Source organism: Chaetodon trifascialis, chromosome 19, assembly GCF_039877785.1.
Source record: "Chaetodon trifascialis isolate fChaTrf1 chromosome 19, fChaTrf1.hap1, whole genome shotgun sequence".
In the NCBI taxonomy this organism is placed as follows: domain Eukaryota; kingdom Metazoa; phylum Chordata; class Actinopteri; order Chaetodontiformes; family Chaetodontidae; genus Chaetodon; species Chaetodon trifascialis.
Genome location: NC_092074.1, coordinates 24,371,610 through 24,390,272, shown reverse-complemented (window position 1 = coordinate 24,390,272; position 18,663 = coordinate 24,371,610). Strand labels below are relative to the sequence as shown.

The 18,663-nt window shown below is 48.5% G+C and overlaps 1 protein-coding gene across 7 annotated transcripts in view; it reads right to left on the bottom strand.

Annotated features, from left to right (window-relative positions):
• The window catches only part of cdc42bpb (CDC42 binding protein kinase beta (DMPK-like)), a 37,481-nt gene extending 18,818 nt beyond the window's left edge, over positions 1-18,663 (bottom strand). For all 7 annotated transcript variants that reach the window (XM_070987017.1, XM_070987022.1, XM_070987018.1 and 4 more), the window contains exons 1-14: positions 17,105-18,663; positions 10,926-11,017; positions 8,180-8,263; positions 7,867-7,962; positions 7,498-7,646; positions 5,845-5,938; positions 5,178-5,378; positions 4,464-4,712; positions 2,954-3,167; positions 2,722-2,829; positions 2,215-2,348; positions 1,658-1,900; positions 1,014-1,124; positions 631-875 (exon numbers count right to left, since the gene is read on the bottom strand). In XM_070987017.1, the coding sequence (XP_070843118.1) occupies positions 631-875; positions 1,014-1,124; positions 1,658-1,900; positions 2,215-2,348; positions 2,722-2,829; positions 2,954-3,167; positions 4,464-4,712; positions 5,178-5,378; positions 5,845-5,938; positions 7,498-7,646; positions 7,867-7,962; positions 8,180-8,263; positions 10,926-11,017; positions 17,105-17,273 (2,189 nt within the window). In that variant the 5' untranslated portion in view covers positions 17,274-18,663. The remainder of the gene's footprint in view (positions 1-630; positions 876-1,013; positions 1,125-1,657; positions 1,901-2,214; positions 2,349-2,721; positions 2,830-2,953; positions 3,168-4,463; positions 4,713-5,177; positions 5,379-5,844; positions 5,939-7,497; positions 7,647-7,866; positions 7,963-8,179; positions 8,264-10,925; positions 11,018-17,104) is intronic.

The window sequence follows — 18,663 nt, the reverse complement described above, 5'->3', positions numbered from 1 at the left end:
GGACTCGCCCATCCCTCTTGTTAACCTGGTTCAAGACTCACCTGTCCCTCTTGTTAACCTGGTTCAGGACTCACCCGACCCTCTTTTTAATCTGGTTCAGGACTCACCTGTCCCTCTTGTTAATCTGGTTCAGGACTCGTCCCTCCTGTTAACCTGGTTCAGGACTCGCCCATCCCTCTTGTTAACCTGGTTCAAGACTCACCTGTCCCTCTTGTTAACCTGGTTAGGACTCACCCGTCCCTCTTGTTAACCTGGTTCAGGACTCACCCGTCCCTCTTTTTAATCTGGTTCAGGACTCACCCATCCCTCTTGTTAACCTGGTTAAGGACTCACCTGTCCCTCTTGTTAACCTGGTTAAGGACTCACCTGTCCCTCTTGTTAACCTGGTTCAGGACTCACCCGTTCCTCTTTTTAATCTGGTTCAGGACTCACCTGTCCCTCTTGTTAACCTGGTTCAAGACTCACCTGTCCCTCTTGTTAACCTGGTTAAGGACTCACCTGTCCCTCTTGTTAACCTGGTTCAGGACTCACCCGTCCCTCTTTTTAATCTGGTTCAGGACTCACCCATCCCTCTTTTTAACCTGGTTAAGGACTCACCTGTCCCTCTTGTTAACCTGGTTCAGAACTCACCTGTCCCTCTTGGCCTTGTCCAACTTGTCTCGGAGCTGCAGCAGCTCCTTGTTGGCGGCGAGCTGCGCCCCCTCAGACTCGTGCAGGTCTTTCCGGAGGTTTTTGATCTCGGAGGAGTGGGCGGAGTCCCTCCTCAGCAGTTCCTCCTCGTAGAACAGGACCTTCTTATCGAGCTCCGCCTTCAGACGGGACAGCTCCTGCTGAGACTCCGGCCCCCCGGCCGATGCTCCTCGACCCTGTTGAGACTGAGATCAGAACCAGAACCGCAGTCACACACTGCTGTTGACTGTGTGTCAATTTAACATTTGTCATGATGTTGATTGATCAGCTGGTGCTCAATCAATACTCTGACTGGTTCTATGCACGCGTGTGTGACCTCTGACCTTCAGGCACTCCAACTCTGTCTCCAGCTGCTTGGAGTAAACTTCACTGTGCTCCCTCAGCTTCCTCTCCTTCGACGCTTCTGCCTTCACATCATCCAGCTGAGCCTCCAGCTGAGAAACACACCCACGCACACCACACTTTTATTCTGAAGGTCTGCCCCCCCTTACTGTCCTGTCAGTCAAAACCACCAAAATATTCAATTTACTACACTTAAGTCTCACATCTGAGGCTGAAAAATGTTTCAAATGATTAATCGATTATCAAAATAGTTTTCTTTTGATCAACTCGTCGACTGATTCAAATGTATTCATGCATGTCATCTGTGTCCGCACACCAAATGCTTTGGATCTCATTTAGGCATCAACTGACCCTGGACAACATGTGGTCAGCCGTCGGCTACACGACATCCCGGTGTTTGTTTTTAGCTAACACAACAAACAGGTTGTTCAAATTTAGAGACGGAGCCAGAAGGCTGAAGGAGACAGGCCTCTATTTACTGACCATGCATCTGCTCTGAGCTCTGAAAGCCAAAAGATGAATTATTCAACCGAACTGTGTGAAAATGAAAGTAATACAGGTGGAAAATGATGATAAACAGTAAGAAATGAAATGTTTATGACCGACTCTTTCAGGACCAACTCACCTCCTTGCGGTTCTTCTCAGTCTTGCGGATCTCCTGTCTCATAACGTCCATCTTCTGCAGGAGGCCATCCATCTCCTCCTCTTTGTCCCGGAGCTGACGGGACAGACGCTGTTTGGAGGACCGGAGGTCGGCCATCCTCTCCGACAGATCGGAGAACTCCTGCAGGGCCAACTTCCTCTGAGAGTGAGCCTCCTTCAACTCCTTCGTCTGACTTCTCAGACGCTCCAAAGAGTCTGTCAGCTGCTGCTCACAGAAGAGAAGAGCTTCAGTATGCACAACGACAACGACAACTCAATAATATTCTCATTCAGGACACCGAATCCCATCACACATTAGGACAATGGAAGTGAGAATACTGATCCTGGCAGACCTGAAGATAACAGACCTGATAAAACATTTCTAACCAGCTGAAGGTCTGTGCCTCAATTCAAAACTGTCATTTAAGAGTGCAAACATTCAGAGCAACGATTGTAAAGGTTTTGTTCTTCGGTTATTATGACCAACCACATGACACAGACAAAGAGCTCCAATCAGCGATCGATCAATCGATCAAGTACCTTGTGGACTTCGTCTTTCTCCTGTCTCAGAGTCTTCACCTGCTTCTCCAGGGTCTTCAGTTTAGAGGCGGAGCTCTCGTAGTCCTGTCTGAGTGAGACTGCTTCCTCCAGCTGGTGTTCCAGCCTATCAGAGTCTGCAACAGCAGAGCAGAGGGGCTTACTCACCTGAGGGGCGCTGACGACTAAAGACAGGCGGAAACCAAAACCATAAGTCTTAATACTGCTGCTGGTACTGCTGCTGGTACTGCTGCTGGTACTGCTACTCATACTGCTGCTGGTACTGCTGCTGGTACTGCTGCTGGTACTGCTACTCATACTGCTGCTGGTACTGCTGCTGGTACTGCTACTCATACTGCTGCTGGTACTGCTACTCATACTGCTGCTGGTACTGCTACTCACACTGCTGCGGTACTCAATCCCGGATTGAAGTACTACCACTAGAACTGGTCCAACATCAGCATTGTGCTACTATGTTAGCACTAGTACGAGTTCTACTCTCACTCTGACCTGCCAGCTTCTTCTTCAGCCGTTCGATCTCCTCATTCAGCTTCTTGATCTCTTTATCTCGATTTAGAGTTCCTCCTCGAGCTGGAGCCTGCAGGGCCTGGGTTGACTCTAAGGAAAGAGGTCAGAGGTCAGGGAGTACTACCTTCAACACAGTACAAATTTTACTAATTTCCTTTGCACTTTACATTTGTCATGAGCAGTTTTAATTAAAGCACTGAAATGTGGCCCTCACCTTGCAGTTTGCGGTTCAGCTCCTGTTTCTCCTGTTCCAGTCGGCGGATCCTCCGCTCAAATGCCTCTACCTCCTGCCCTCCTCCTCTTTCCCCCTCCTCCTCCTGTCGGACGGAACCGCGGTCTGCGAAGCGGCTGTCGGTGGTGTAGGTGAAGCCAACGAAGGGGAGATGCTGACCAGTGAAACCAGTATGAGACACTGGCGGGCTGATGTCCTGCAGGAGAAACCCTGTCAGACTCAACAATCTTTGCATTCTGAAGTAAGGCTGCCACGATTAGTCGGCTAGTCATAGACTACTAATTTAGTAGTCGACGCGTCATTTATTTTTTTAAAGCTTTGTTTTTCTCTCAAAACTGCAGCTGTGCCCTCTGCTGCCTTGTCTGCCTTTCTGTTGCACATGCGCAGTAATGGTAATCGGCGTCAGTCGTGATGTCACCGGAAGTTATGCCAGACCAGTGTCATGGCTACCCGGCAACGGAGCTCTAAAGTCTGGGAGCATTTTCACAAACAAAAGACGAGCATGTGAAATGCGAAATCTGCAAGGTAGAACTTGTCTTCCATGGCAGTACGACGGCGATGCACGAGCATCTGAAAAGGAAGCAAATCGTTGTGGCTGGTTCAACTTCTGACGATGAAGAGGGACAGTCGTCTTGTAATATGTAAATGTAGCCCTTGCTAATGGGCTACTTAGCAGCTAACCTTAACATAAACATTGAGCTACTTACATATATTGATAGCTGTAAACGTTAACATTAACGGCAACGATTTCATTAGCCTTACCACACATATGTGCTTGCTGTAACGTCATAACAGTGATGTCATGTTTGAATAGGAAATGTGCTAACGCTAATGTTTTCTAACGCTACGTTACGGTGCTAAAAACATGCACACCTCGGCAAGCACGTGTCCTGACTGAAGCAAACTTGAACATGTTGGTGACATACATGAGACCCCTGTCCATGGTTGACCATCAAGGTTTCAAAGAGATGATCAAGCAGTTCAACCCAGATTACCGTGATAACTACCTACCACTAAACGTAGCTGTTTCACGCCTTGTCCTTATTTTACTCAGCTGCACTTTATGCTACATTTAAAGAATTGTTTGTTGCTACAAAGTTCATTAAAAGTTGAATGAACTATCCTCTTAATTGTCTTTATTTTTAGTGAGCACATACCTTAAACACTTCAAGCTTCAAGCTAATGATGGTTATGTAAGAGCATCTGCATGCTGGTGCGATAAGCTGCAATTTACGTATAGTCTGACTAGTCGACTAATCGCAAAAATAATCTGTGACTAGTCGACTATCAAAATAAGGGTTTGTGGCAGCCCTATTCTGAAGTGTGTTTTTGTTTGTGGAAAGGCCACAGCGCCACTAGAAAGAGCTGGGCAGGACCACAAGGAGCCGTGGCAGGGCAGCTGCCCGGAAACTAGCTGTAAGCCCCGGGGGCCCAAAAGACTCCAAAGACCCCACAAAAGCTAATGGGAACACTGGTACACAGTTGTCCTCACCGGATTCTTCAGGACGTCGTCGTCTACGTCGAAGTTGGAGGTGTCAGTGGGTGAGGACACGTCTGGGATATAGGGGGCCTCGGTGGACCGGATGTTGTCCCAGTCAATTCCGCTGAAGAACGGGTGACTCTTGAAGTCAGAGATCCCATTCAGACCGAGTCGACGTTCCCTCGAGCAAAGCAGGCGCTGGATCAGATCTTTGGCATCGTCGGACACGTCGGTCACATGGGAGGGGAACTGGAAACGCTCCTGGAGTCAGCCAAAGAAGAAGAAAATCACAGTAGAAGAAAAAATGTGAGAGGAAAAAACTGAGAGGAAAGTGGAGTAAAGAGGACAGAGAGACAGATTGAGAGACACAGTGAGAGAGACAGATGGGCAGAGAGACAGTCAGAGTGATAATGAGACAGAAATGCAGAGCAGGACAGCAGCTCGCTCGTCCACTGAGGGACGAGTTCAGAATTAGAAAAGAGTAAGTGGGACAAGAGTCTGGAGACAAACAGACCTGGAAACAGTCAAGCAGCTGAGACGGATCTGTTCGTCTCACAGGCTCGACCGCCATGCAGTCACCTGGTTTCTGACAACTTCTTTTCACACCAAAATAATCTGAACAAAACCCGTCAGACACACATCTGACACACAAGTCTTCTTTCTACAAACACTGATCTGAACCCGAAGAATGAACCAGATCCACAGCGGACAGACCAACACACTGACCTCATGGTTCATGATCTTGCCGTAGGTCTCCACCAGCGACTCTGCGTAGAATGGCGTTTCTCCATACAGCATCTCATACATGCAGACCCCCAGAGACCACCAGTCACACTCCGGTCCATAGCGGCCCATCCCGTCCTCCATCGCCTGCAGGATCTCTGGGGAGATGTAGTCTGGGGTGCCCACAGCCACTGAGGACTGCACCTGCACCGAGACCAGCGAGACCACAGGGCAAAACTATAATGTGTCGGAGGAGGAGTCAGACCAGCAAACTAACAACCAAAAAGTGAGGCCGTTAAATTAAGACGGACTGAGCTCAGTCAGCAGGAACAAAAACTGACTGTAAACAAGAATGCAGCACGCTGACTTTAAGGAGCGTGTTCGATAGGTGTCAAGGTTAGTCAAGGTTATGGATGCTGGAGACAGATTACAGAAAGAAAGGGGAGAAGAGTACTAAGGGGGGACTAAATGGGTTACATACCTGAATGACTAAGAGTCTGACAACTGAAATTATTGTAAATGCACTTATGAAACAAAAGTGAATACTAATGTAAATGTATCACATTGTGACCAGCAACTCCTTGTGCATCATCCGAAGTACCTGAATGACCTCATGTTTATTGTTATAAAACAGAAAAATAAAGTATAAAAAAAAGTGCGTTTGTGTTACCGTGCCGTCCTCCATCATGCGGAGACAGGATCCGAAGTCAGCGAGGCGGATGTGACCGTTGACGTCCAGCAGGACGTTGTCTGGTTTAATGTCTCTGTGACACAAAAACACATTGGTTCAAATTAAACAGAGCAAATCACCTGTGGACACAGTGCAGCAGGGATTACCTGGACCATCACACCTGAGCGGGGTTAACTTCATGACTGTGTCTCCATATCATGTGACAGAGTTCACTTCAGGACATGTCTTCTGTATCCAAAGCATCTCACTGCAGAAGTCGGGGTGCGTTCTAACACGCAACATTATTTGTGTCGTGGTCTCGATCTTAAACTTATAAGTGACTCAGACAAAGACTAATGGAGGTCAGAGCTGCAGCTTCTTCTTCTACTCTCATCCTGTCTGATCGACAGCCACGAAGAAGAGAGTACACTCTTTACTGCTTCAATCTAAAAAAATGAGAAATGTGAAGTGAATCTGATCTGGAAAAGTTCTGATTCAGGAACAGTTCTGATACGATTAATCGGGTCATATCTGATCTGATCTTCATCCTTCATCATTTATTTGACAGAAAGGTCTCCTCCGTACTTTTAAACCCGTTTCCCTCCGCACACACCACACCTCTCTCTATCAGCAGTGAACGTGGTCTGCAGTCCAGAGCGGACAGACAGGACACAGCGTGCTGGACGGCATCAGCGTGTGTGGACACTGGACAGTCTGCACTGTGAAGCTCCATCCGTCCAGCAGATGGCAGTAATGCAACACTTATGGATGCAAACTGACACAGAAGTCAACAGCAGAAGAAACCAGGAAGCATCACTGTGTTTGTTTTCAACTCATTCGACCTCACGAGGTCACCGACTGTGAAGACGAAGCAGCTGCTCGATGTCCAAACTGAAGCCGAGCAGACGAAAAGCCCTTCCTCGCAGAGTGGCTCAGAGATGTGTCGTAGCGTGAAGCTAACGATGAGCGCAAACAAGCTAACATTCAGCAGTGAACAGACAAACGAGCAGCAACGACTGTGTGTGTGTGTGTGTGTGTGTGTGTGTGTGTGTGTGTGTGTGTGTGTGTGTGTGATGGCTGTCATTTTAAAAGGCTGTTTTAAAACCTAAGTGTTTGGACGTATCCAGAGCCGCCTGTGTCTGTCCCACTTCCCACCGTTCCAGGGGACGGCCGCCATATTTCTACAGGGAAGCCGACAGGAGGTTAAGATCGTCGTCACTCGCTGAAGACAGACAGACCGGGGACACAGAAACTGAAATGGAACTGGGCCCAGTTTCTGCACAGGAAGGAAAGTGGAGGCTGCTGAACAGGATGTGACTGCATTTCCCAGAAGACACTGGTGCCAGGAAGAGCAGACCTCCTCTGGCACGCACATATCTCTCAAACACACAGACACAGACACACAGACACAGACACACAGACACAGACACACACACACACACACACACACACACACACACACACACACACACACACACACACACACACACAGTGTCGTGTCGCTCTATGTTTGTAGTTGAGTCACAGTGTGACATTACCACGGTAACCAGCTGCTGTATCACATTCAAGCCAACAGCTGTCACCATGGCAACCACACCTGTCCACCGGGCACTCCCCAGCATCGACCTCCACGCCGAGCAGTGGGACCAGTACCTGTGGATGTAGTGCTGCTGGTGGATGGAGTGGACGGCGAGCACCATCTCAGCGACGTAGAACTTGGCCATGTCCTCTGGAAGACGGTCCTCAAACTTACTGAGCAGAGTCAGCAGGTCCCCGCCCACGTAGTAATCCATCACCAGGTACTGCAGTACAACACGGAACATGTATCAGTACTACCATCACCATCACCAGGTACTGCAGTACAACACGGAACATGTATCAGTACTACCATCACCATCACCAGGTACTGCAGTACAATGCATCAAAATACATGATCCTCCACTCTAACCTATATGAACAGTACTTGTAGGAGTCAGTACTACACCCTGTGGTAGCATTAGCAGGAGCAGTAGCAGTACTAACCAGGTAGTTGTCGTCCTGGAAAGCGTAGTGCAGAGTTGTGATCCACTGGCTGTCTCCTTTCACCAGGACGTCGCGTTCTTCTCTGAAACACGCCGTCTGGACAGGTGACATGTTGACATGTTAAGATCAACACGCAAACATAAAACAACTCTGACCACGTGACGACAAGCATTTCGTCATGACGTGATCTGGATTACACAGACCGGAGCTGGAGCAGACCTGGAGCAGACCTGGAGCAGACCTGGAGCAGACCTGGAGCAGACCTGGAGCAGACCTGGAGCAGGTTTAAGATGGAAACAGGCTACAGACTCACCTCAGCTCTCTTTAACATCTCCCACTTATTGAGGATCTTCATCGCATAGACTCTCTCTGTGTGCTTCATCTTCACCACAGCAACCTGAGAGAGAGAGGGGCGAGAGACATTAACACTGAGAGAGAGACATTAAGACTGAGAGAGAGAGACCTTAACACTGAGAGAGAGACATTAAGACTCAGAGAGAGAGACATTAACACTGAGAGAGAGACATTAAGACTGAGAGAGAGAGAGAGAGAGAGAGAGAGGGAGAGAGAGAGAGACATTAACAGAGAGAGAGACATTAAGACTGAGAGAGAGAGAGAGAGAGAGAGAGAGGGAGAGAGAGAGAGACATTAACAGAGAGAGAGACATTAACAGAGAGAGAGACATTAAGACTGAGAGAGAGAGAGAGAGAGAGAGAGAGAGAGAGAGAGAGAGAGAGAGAGAGAGAGAGAGAGAGAGCTGAACCAGGTGTGTGTGCTGCAGGTATCTGACTGGCTGAGACACAGCGCCTCCTCTGGTTGCTTTGAGTAACCTGTCAGACTTCTTCTACCTGCCACACCTCACCTGTTCATCTACATGGAATCACACTGACAAATCTGGACTTCTTGCAGATCTGATTGGTCCTGCCTCTGTCTGCTCTACCTGTGAGTGTGTTTACCTGATTATGCACGGTGTATCTGTGTGACAGTGAGGACCAGGCTGTCTCAGAGTGAGGACTGTCCTCACAAGGACAGTAACACAAACATCTGTGTGTGTTTCTGTCCTGAGGCTGCAGGCAGGTGTGGCTCTGACACACCTTTCCTCTGGTATGTGGACAGCATACACACACACACACACACACACACACACACACAATAACACACATCCATTAAAACACACACATCCATTAAAACACACACACACACACACACACACACACACACACACACACACACACACACACACACACACTAACACAAGAACACACATCCATTAACACACACACACACACATCCATTAAAACACACACACACACACACACACACACACACACACACACACACACACACACACACACACACACACACACACACACACTGTGTCCAGCTGTGGTCTGAGCTGATGATGATGTCATCACACAGCTGGGCCTGTAGCGCAGCGGCTAACACGAATGCTAACTCAGCTCAGTGGGCTGATTTCATGAAGTGTCTCCTCGTCTGCATTCACTCGTTCACACACACATCTGAACGCCGGCTCGGCCTCGTGATGACCTCATCCATTCAAACTCCCACACACAAAATGGCACAGCATCGGGGGTGTTTGTGGGGTTCGGCATGCCCAACGCATGGACTGCCAGGCCGGAGATCAAACCACCGACCTTCTGATGGTGGACGGCCGCTCGACCTCCTGACACAGTCGGCCCTGTCAGTCATCAACGTCGTGTCTCCGCCTCCTGTCAATCATTAACGTTGTGCTAACGTGCTAATTCAGCAGAGTGTTGACGGCCAGTCTGAGTACCGAAGTGAAAACCTGATGCTAACCTCCAGCTGAGCGTGTGGGAAACACTTCCAGAGGTTTTTCTTTCAGTCCGTTTGTTTTCGCCTCCTCTGCTGCTGCACAGACACGCTGTGCTGTTGGTTCACATCATGGACGCCTGCTTTGTCTTTTCAGTAAAGTTTACTGAATTAAAAAAAGTCAGCTCCTGTGGGAAGCACACAGGAAGAAGACAGGAAGCAGTGTGTGATAAACAGGAAATGCAGAGCTACATTTAACTGGAAACACTTCCTGCAGCAGCACAGGAAGTGACCGAGTCGTTCTCAGCACAGGTTCAGTGTTCGAGACGCCGACTTGACTTTTTATTATTTCAGTGTTTCACTCAACGAAAATGACGAAACTTAAAGGGTTTGTCTGATGAGAATCATCATCTCATCAGATACTGAACGTCTAGATCTTTGAATCATTTCACGTTCTGGCTTTTCTTACTTGAACTTGATGATAAACAACAAACCGTGTCTCTGATTTATTAGACTGAATTATTATATGATTCATGTGTACAATCTGAATCGTTCTCTTACTTTGGACCATGTTGATCTCACTCATTCAGGGAATATTCATTCAATTCAATATTAAAGAAAGGACGAACGTGGCCGTGAGGCAATGCTCCCAGTGTTCCTGAACGCAGCACGTCTACCAGGACTCCACACAGTCCACTGTCTTCTGTTTTGTCGGTCAGGTGGACTTTTGACTTGGACGTCCTCATCAAAGCATCCTGAAAATGACTCCAGGCCTGAATCAGCTGTCGCCTTCGCCTCCATCCAGTGAAATCCTCCGACTGTGACTGGGACGCTTCCAGTGGGATAACTGGGACACTGGGCCTGCTTGTCATCATACAAACAGACCATAATGTTTGTTGTAGCTTCAGCACCTGATGACAGGCCTTCACTCCTGACATGTCACCAATCAGAGAGGGCTGTGGGCGGGACACTGATGGCGTCTGAGTTAGCAGCACGCTTTAAATCAATGCATTTGATCAGGATGAGGAGGAGGACGAGGAGGAGGACGAGGAGGAGGAGAGGACGAGGACGAGGAGGAGGTCTGTATTCAGCCAGTGTGTGAGTGGAGGACGGCATCAGAGTTTCCTGTCGCTTCAGGATTGTACTTCCTGTCTACGACTTCCTGTTCCTCATGGGGATTTTTCATGTGCACGACAGAGAAATAAGAGGAAGAACATGAGGAGGAAGGACAGGCTGATTTGGGCTCAGAGGACAACAAGAAGTCTTACCTCTCCAAAAGCTCCTCGTCCAATCACCTTCAGCATCTCAAAGTCGTCTCTGTGCAGCCGCATGTCCTTCACTGTGGTGGTGAAGGGCTTCACTGAGGACACACAGAGGACACACTGATGAGACAAACACCACACAAATACACAAACTGCTTTGTTTTACTGTTAACTCTCACACACACACACACACGCACACACACATGCATGCACGCACACACACGCGCACGCGCACACACACACACACACACACACACACACACACACACACACACACACACACACACACACACACACACACACACACACACACTCAGGTCACTTGTGTTATTGAGAAGAGACAACTATTGTATGAAGTACAAGTACACGAAGTGACTTCACTGCAACCAAGAAAGAGTTCAAAGTCTGCTGATGGCGGATAGCAGACTGCTACTGCTACTACTACTACTACTACTATTACTACTGCTACTGCTATTACTACTGCTACTGCTACTACTACTGCTACTGCTATTACTACTACTACTACTATTACTACTGCTACTGCTATTACTACTACTACTACTATTACTACTGCTACTGCTATTACTACTACTACTACTATTACTACTACTACTACTATTACTACTGCTACTGCTATTACTACTACTACTACTATTACTACTGCTACTGCTATTACTACTACTACTACTATTACTACTACTACTACTATTACTACTGCTACTGCTATTACTACTGCTACTGCTATTACTACTACTACTGCTATTACTGCTGCTACTGCTATTACTACTACTACTGCTGCTGCTGCTGCTGCTGCTGCTGCTGCTGCTGCTCCTCCCTCGACCTCCACCCTCTGCCTCATGGTCAGTCCCACACATCTCATGTTTTATCTACGCTTGAACTGACTTATTTCAAAATAAAAGACAAACAGAAATAATACTCTGCTCTTATTTTCTAATCAGCTGGAAGCAGTGAGAGTATTGATAAAGCAGCCGACTGATGAACGGGATCAATAAGTATCTATTACCTCCATCAGTTACACTGAGTGACGCTGCAAACGCCAGAAATACACAAAGATACTCAGAAGTCATACTCACGCTGAAGTATCAGTGTGTGTGTGTGTGTGGGGGGGGGGGGGCACTAGGACCCTGCAGACCATCTGCTCCTCATTCATCTTTTATTCATCTGCCCATTTATATCTGGGTCACACACACACACACACACACACACACACACACACACACACACACACACACACACACACACACACACACACACACACACACTATTCTTGTGTGTGTTAATGTGGAAACGAGGGCGGGCCGTTTAAACAGAATGAACTGAACTACAGACTACAGACTGAACTACAGACTACAGAATGGACTACAGACTGAACTACAGACTACAGACTGAACTACAGACTGAACTACAGACTACAGACTGAACTACAGACTACAGAATGGACTACAGACTGAACTACAGACTACAGACTGAACTACAGACTACAGACTGAACTACAGACTGAACTACAGACTACAGACTGAACTACAGACTACAGACTGAACTACAGACTACAGAATGGACTACAGACTGAACTACAGACTGAACTACAGACTACAGACTGAACTACAGACTACAGAATGGACTACAGACTGAACTACAGACTACAGACTGAACTACAGACTACAGACTGAACTACAGACTGAACTACAGACTACAGACTGAACTACAGACTACAGACTGAACTACAGACTACAGAATGGACTACAGACTGAACTACAGACTGAACTACAGACTACAGAATGGACTACAGACTACAGACTGAACTACAGACTACAGACTGAACTACAGACTACAGAGTGGACTACAGACTGAACTACAGACTACAGACTGAACTACAGACTACAGACTGAACTACAGACTACAGAGTGGACTACAGACTGAACTACAGACTACAGACTGAACTACAGACTGAACTACAGACTACAGAGTGGACTACAGAGTGGACTACAGACTGAACTACAGACTGAACTACAGACTGGACTACAGACTGGACTACAGACTACAGACTGAACTACAGACTACAGACTGAACTATAGACTACAGACTGAACTACAGACTGGACTACAGACTACAGAGTGGACTACAGACTTCAGACTGAACTACAGACTGGACTACAGACTACAGAGTGGACTACAGACTTCAGACTGAACTACAGAGTGGACTACAGAATGAACTACAGACTGAACTACAGACTGGACTACAGACTACAGACTGAACTACAGACTACAGAGTGGACTACAGACTGAACTACAGACTGAACTACAGACTGAACTGGTGAGGAGATTCTGGTATGACACCAGAACCATATTTCCAGTCTCCAGGTCAATATTAGCCACTCTGCACCAGCCAATCAGATCAGGGAGACACACCCACAACATGTCTGAACTGTCGGGGTTCAATATGGCGACTGTCAGGGCGTCCAGCTGAGGACGTGTCTCATGATTTCTGTCCACTGAGTTCATCATCACTGCAGACTGAAGACAGAGAAGAAATGTCTCTGAGTCCATGTGTTCACCTCTTCATCCTTCATGTGTTCACAAAGTGGTGAACTCGCTCCATCCTCTATGATTGACTGAGCCTTTCATAGCCAATCATGATCCTCTCACCTGTGACCAATCAGCCTGTTTACCTGTTGAATGATCCAAACAGGTGTTTCTGGAGCGTTCCACATCTTTCAGTCTGTGAAACGTGTCGCTGCATCAGATTCACAATAAGAGATATTTACAGAAATCAAGGAAGAACATGAAACATATTGACTTTGAGCTGATCTCAGGTCAGTTTGTGTTAGAGAGGATTAGATCAGCTGATCACAGGCTGACTGATCAGGTGATCACTTCCTGTTCATTGATGATCTCTACAGAGTCCAGAAGTCTTTGGGATCAGGGTTGCAGTTGTGAAGCCCTAAACAAAACCTGGACCTCCATCAGGTGAGGAACCCTCCAGGACTCATGAAGCTCATCAGCAGACTGACCTGCTGTCAGTCTGACGCCCCCGTGTGGACGCACAGCTCTGATGACATCATCAAGACCGTCCAATCAGAGTTACCTGTAACTTACCTGCATGACATCACACAGCAAATGTTGATGAGGGGGTGGTTTATGCTTCTGTTCTCATCAGTCTGTCACCTGTCCAATCTGTCTGACTGTATAAGGTTCACATCTGACAACCACACATACGGCGTTCACACCTGACACCTGTACATACGAGGTCCATAAACCAGCAGAGTGTCAGTATGAATTGGTGTGAACACGTTAAACCAGTTTGTAAAGCGCTCTGGTCTCCCCTGGACTCTGGACAATCAGTACTCAAAGTGTGTGCACGCTCACCTGCTCCCTTTAGTCCAGTCCACCTGGAAACCTGCACAGGTGGCTCGGCCTCAAGTCCCGCCCTCTGCACACCTCCACGCCGTAAACGGTCAAAGCACCTCACGAACGCCACTGCGTGTCAATGAGGTGTCGATCAATGGTTCTTAACGGTGAATCGTGGCAGAGGAAGGTGAAGGAAAGCATTTCTTCTGAGGCAGGTGGAGGAGCAGGTGGAGGAGCAGGTGGCTGAGGTGGAGGTCATACAGGACAATGGAGACCACAGATCTGAAGGTGGAGGCAAAGACAACACCTGGAGCCTTCATCAGACGTCACCTCAAAGCACTGACGCTCCGTCTGCAGCTCTCTGCTCGGACTGGATGTCACCTCCACCTCCATGATGATGATGATGATGATGATGATGATGACGACGATGTAGCGTACAGTCCGCCCTCTCGTCAGTCCGTGAGACACTCTGATCAAACGCTGAGCTCATTAATATTCGTCTAATCGATACTGTGAAGCTGCTTTGATCAGGGCCAGTCTGACCAGTTCCAGGTTCTGCACTCCTGAACTGGACTTGAGGCTGATTATTTATAGAAAACTGCAGCTCGAGTGAATTTAGGTCAGAAGAGCCGGAGCTGAAACCATCAGACGTCTCCATCAGGAAACGAATCACAAACTATTTTAATCATCAGTCAGCTGAGCAGGACGCGTCAGACTCAGCAGATCAATACATCAGCGATCGACACATCGATCCGCTGACTTCATGACGACATCAGAGACTCAAGCAGCTCCTGAAACCAGGCCAAACCAAACCAGGCCAGGCCAGACCAAACCAGGCCAGACCACACCGAACAGGAACAGGCTGAGCCAGAACAAAGTGGACCAGAGTGGGACAAAGTCCTGAAACAAACCAACCTGGAAACAATTGGAGGACACCTGGAGCCGTCTGAGGGGGACACCTGGTCTTCCGTGTTCCCTCTAAGAGCGACTCAGAGCCTCAAAGAAGCAGAGAGCGTCGACTTCACCGGCAGCCAATGGGAATGACAGGTTTGGTCCTGCAAACGCAGCCTCTCGTCCAATCACATGCTGGACTCCACACAGCTGAGGTTTAAATCTGCTGTTCTGGAGCTCGACATGAAGAATGACAACAATCGTCACGGCGTCACTGTGGTTACGGACGATGCAGGAAATATGGACGCCGTGCTGAGAGGCCGGACTGTAACCACACATAAAGACTTCTTCACACACTTAAAACTGCACCGCCGCCGCCGCCACCGCCGCCCCCTTTGAACGTAGGCCGCTGCAGCATCCGCTCGGTCCACCGAGGCGTGCAGTGGCAAAAACTCTTTGTTGATACATAAATTTGTTTTTCAGCTCGTTTCCCTTCTTTAAATGTCACGCTAAATATCAGATCTTTATATTGAGATGGTGTCGAATTCCTGTCAGTGTTTTACTGTCATATCTGATGTCTGCAGCGCGGCCGACCAGTGAGAAGCTCATACCTCAGAAAAACAGGCTGTTTTCAGCTTTGTGACGATGCATTTTCAGCTGATCCAAGAGGCTTTTTAGAGACTTTATTGAGCTGAAGAAGAGGAGAACTTTGTCCAGACATGAAGGAACTCTTCATCCTTCAGTTCAGCTCAAACATTCAACATCAACACGTCTGGAGATACGAGCTTTTCACTGGACAGGAAGGAATCTAAACAGTAAGGAGTAACTAAAGCTGACGGACAGATGTAACGGAGTAAAAAGTAGCGAGTTCTGATGGTCCGACACCATTTAGATCAAAGCGCTTGCGACGGCGGCAGCCTTATTTTCCCGCCTTTTTGGACTCCTGTTACTTTCAGTCCCGTCCCGTCGTCGGTCCTCTGGTTAACTGTCGCCTTTGCTGTTCCTCCTCCCTCATATTTCCTGACTCTAAGCAACAAACCGCCCACTTCCTGTTGACACCAGCAGGCGCCGGCCCAGTGGACCTGAACACTCATGTGATGTGTGTTTTCAGGTGTGTTAGCATGGACGCAGGTCTGTGTATTAATGAGGACATAACCTTCAGAACCTTCTCTGAAGACCAAGATCTTCTGAAAGTCCCCTGGAAACCCCTTTAAGTGAGCGTCTGAAGGCCACTTTGACCCCCCTGACACACACAGGTCAACATTATAACCATTTGGGATCATTTGGATCCATTGCAAAGATCTGGAAACTCCACAGTTAAGTGAAGGGACATTACAGCACCCTCATGGACCCCCCAACCTCCCCAAACACCCTAAAAATCCCTTGAAAACCTGTCTGAGACTTCTGAAATTTCCCCAAACTACATTGGAACCCCTGGAACCTCTTTCCAGCCCTCTCAAGGCTCCCTGAACCTCTCTGGTGCCCCTTCAAGCTCCTCAAAATTCTTAAGAACCCCAACATCTGATACATTTTTCAATGTCCCCCACGTACCACATAAAAACTCCCCCAATACCCCTGGAACCCCCTGATCCTCTCAAGGACCCCCTGGAACCTCTTTCATGCCCTCTTGAGGATGCCTGAACTGCTACGAAGCTTCTCTCAAGGAGCCCTCGACATCCCTGGAGGCCTCTGAAATCTGTGTCAAGGTCTCTGAACCTCTGAACCTCCCTGGATCTTCTGGAAACCTCTCAGGGACCCTTGAGCCTCCCGGGAGGCCCGCACCGAGCCCGAAGTGCACCTGACCCCGTTTCCAGTCCCCTCTGGTTCTCCAAGGAGCACTCGAACCTTCTGTAGTAAGTGTTGAGAATAACTTCCTGGTCCAGGACCAGGACCAGCACCAGGACCAGAAGCGGTTTAGGCTCTTACCCCACTCCAGGAAGTCGGTGACGTGCTTCTCCCTCTTCAGGGGGGACTGGGAGCACTCGGTGTAGAGGCAGAGCAGCAGGTCGAGCAGCGCCTCCACGCTCAGACAGCCCGCCGCCTTCTGCTCCAGCAGCAGCTCCTCCAGCCGCTTCAGACGGACCTGGGCCGACATCCTGAACCGGGACAGTCACCCGCCGCTCCCGCTGAGAAATCGACAACACCCGCGCCACGCAGTCCGAGTGCAACCCGCCGCCCAGGCTCCGTTTCCTGCCGAGTCCAGCCGAGCTCAGCCTGCTAGCTGCAGCTAGCTCGTTAGCTCCGGGAAAACATTCCCGACATTTTGAGCTGGGTGTCTGGATGTCGGTGTGTCTCCGCCGGTTACGTCGGTCCGTCGTGTTGAGAGCCGTTCAGCCTGCAGGCCCCCGTCTGTCCGTCCTCCACATCGGCTTTAATCCCGGTAAATCTGGACTTTCCTCTCAGAAATCGGGACGTCGGTCAGACCGTCGACTCTCTCAGGTTGGCCGCCGCTGCTCCATGTCCAGGGGTCGGTGTATCAGCTCGGTAACATGTCCGGGAGCTCCGGGACGGACTCGGTCCTGAAAAACAATGACCGGGAGCACCGTATGGGCGCGCGCGGCGGGATTACAGAGGCTTTTTCGGTAGTTTGAGGCTGACTGCCGGTGTGGCTGCTCACTGGGAATATGGCTGAATCCAGATCGGATCCTTCGGACCAAGCCGAAGACATTCAAACACACTTCCTGTCACTGAGAATTTCAGAATAAAAGCCCAAACACTACACATGGCTGTAGTTCGTCATGAGTCACTTTAAGAGTGTCTGACACGATCTCCAAACAAGGCTGGGATACGTTTATTGAACAGGAAGAGGCCACGTTGCACTACAAATACTACAAGTAATACTACAAATACTACTGTTCAGTATTTCCCTCATGAATTGATAAATTGTTTGGTTGATAAAATGTAACACAGTGAAGGATGTCTTCTTTGTCAATCAACAGAAATGATCGGTTCATGAAGTTGTTTCAGATTTTCTGTGAACTGAATATTTTGGGGTTTATTACAACATAACAAGTCTTTTAAATATGTAAACATGAAGTTTAGGAATTTTTTTCTTTTCTTTATTGTACACGGTGGAACAAGTGGTAACGCTGTCGCCTCACAGCTAGAAGGTCCCCGGTTCGAATCCCGCTGTGGGCGCTGGTGGCGTGTCCTCCACCATGTCTTCAGTGCCTGCTGCTCGAGGAAAAAGGGGCCTTTCTGTGTGGAGTTTGCATGTTCTTCCCGTGTTCAACCAGGGTTTCCTCCGTAATAACCCCCACTAAAAACATGCAAGAAGACCACCACCTGACCAATGGTGACGAGAAGGGATGGGTCCCTGGGCGCGGGCACCGGCATCGGCTGGCAGCTGGCAGCCCACCACTCCTGGTCTGCCGCGGAGGAACGACAGACCGAGGACGGGTCAAATGCGGAAAAATAATTTCACGGAAGCATGGCGTGTGCATGTAGTGTGTGCAACTATGTGTGATAAATAAAGTACATTTCTT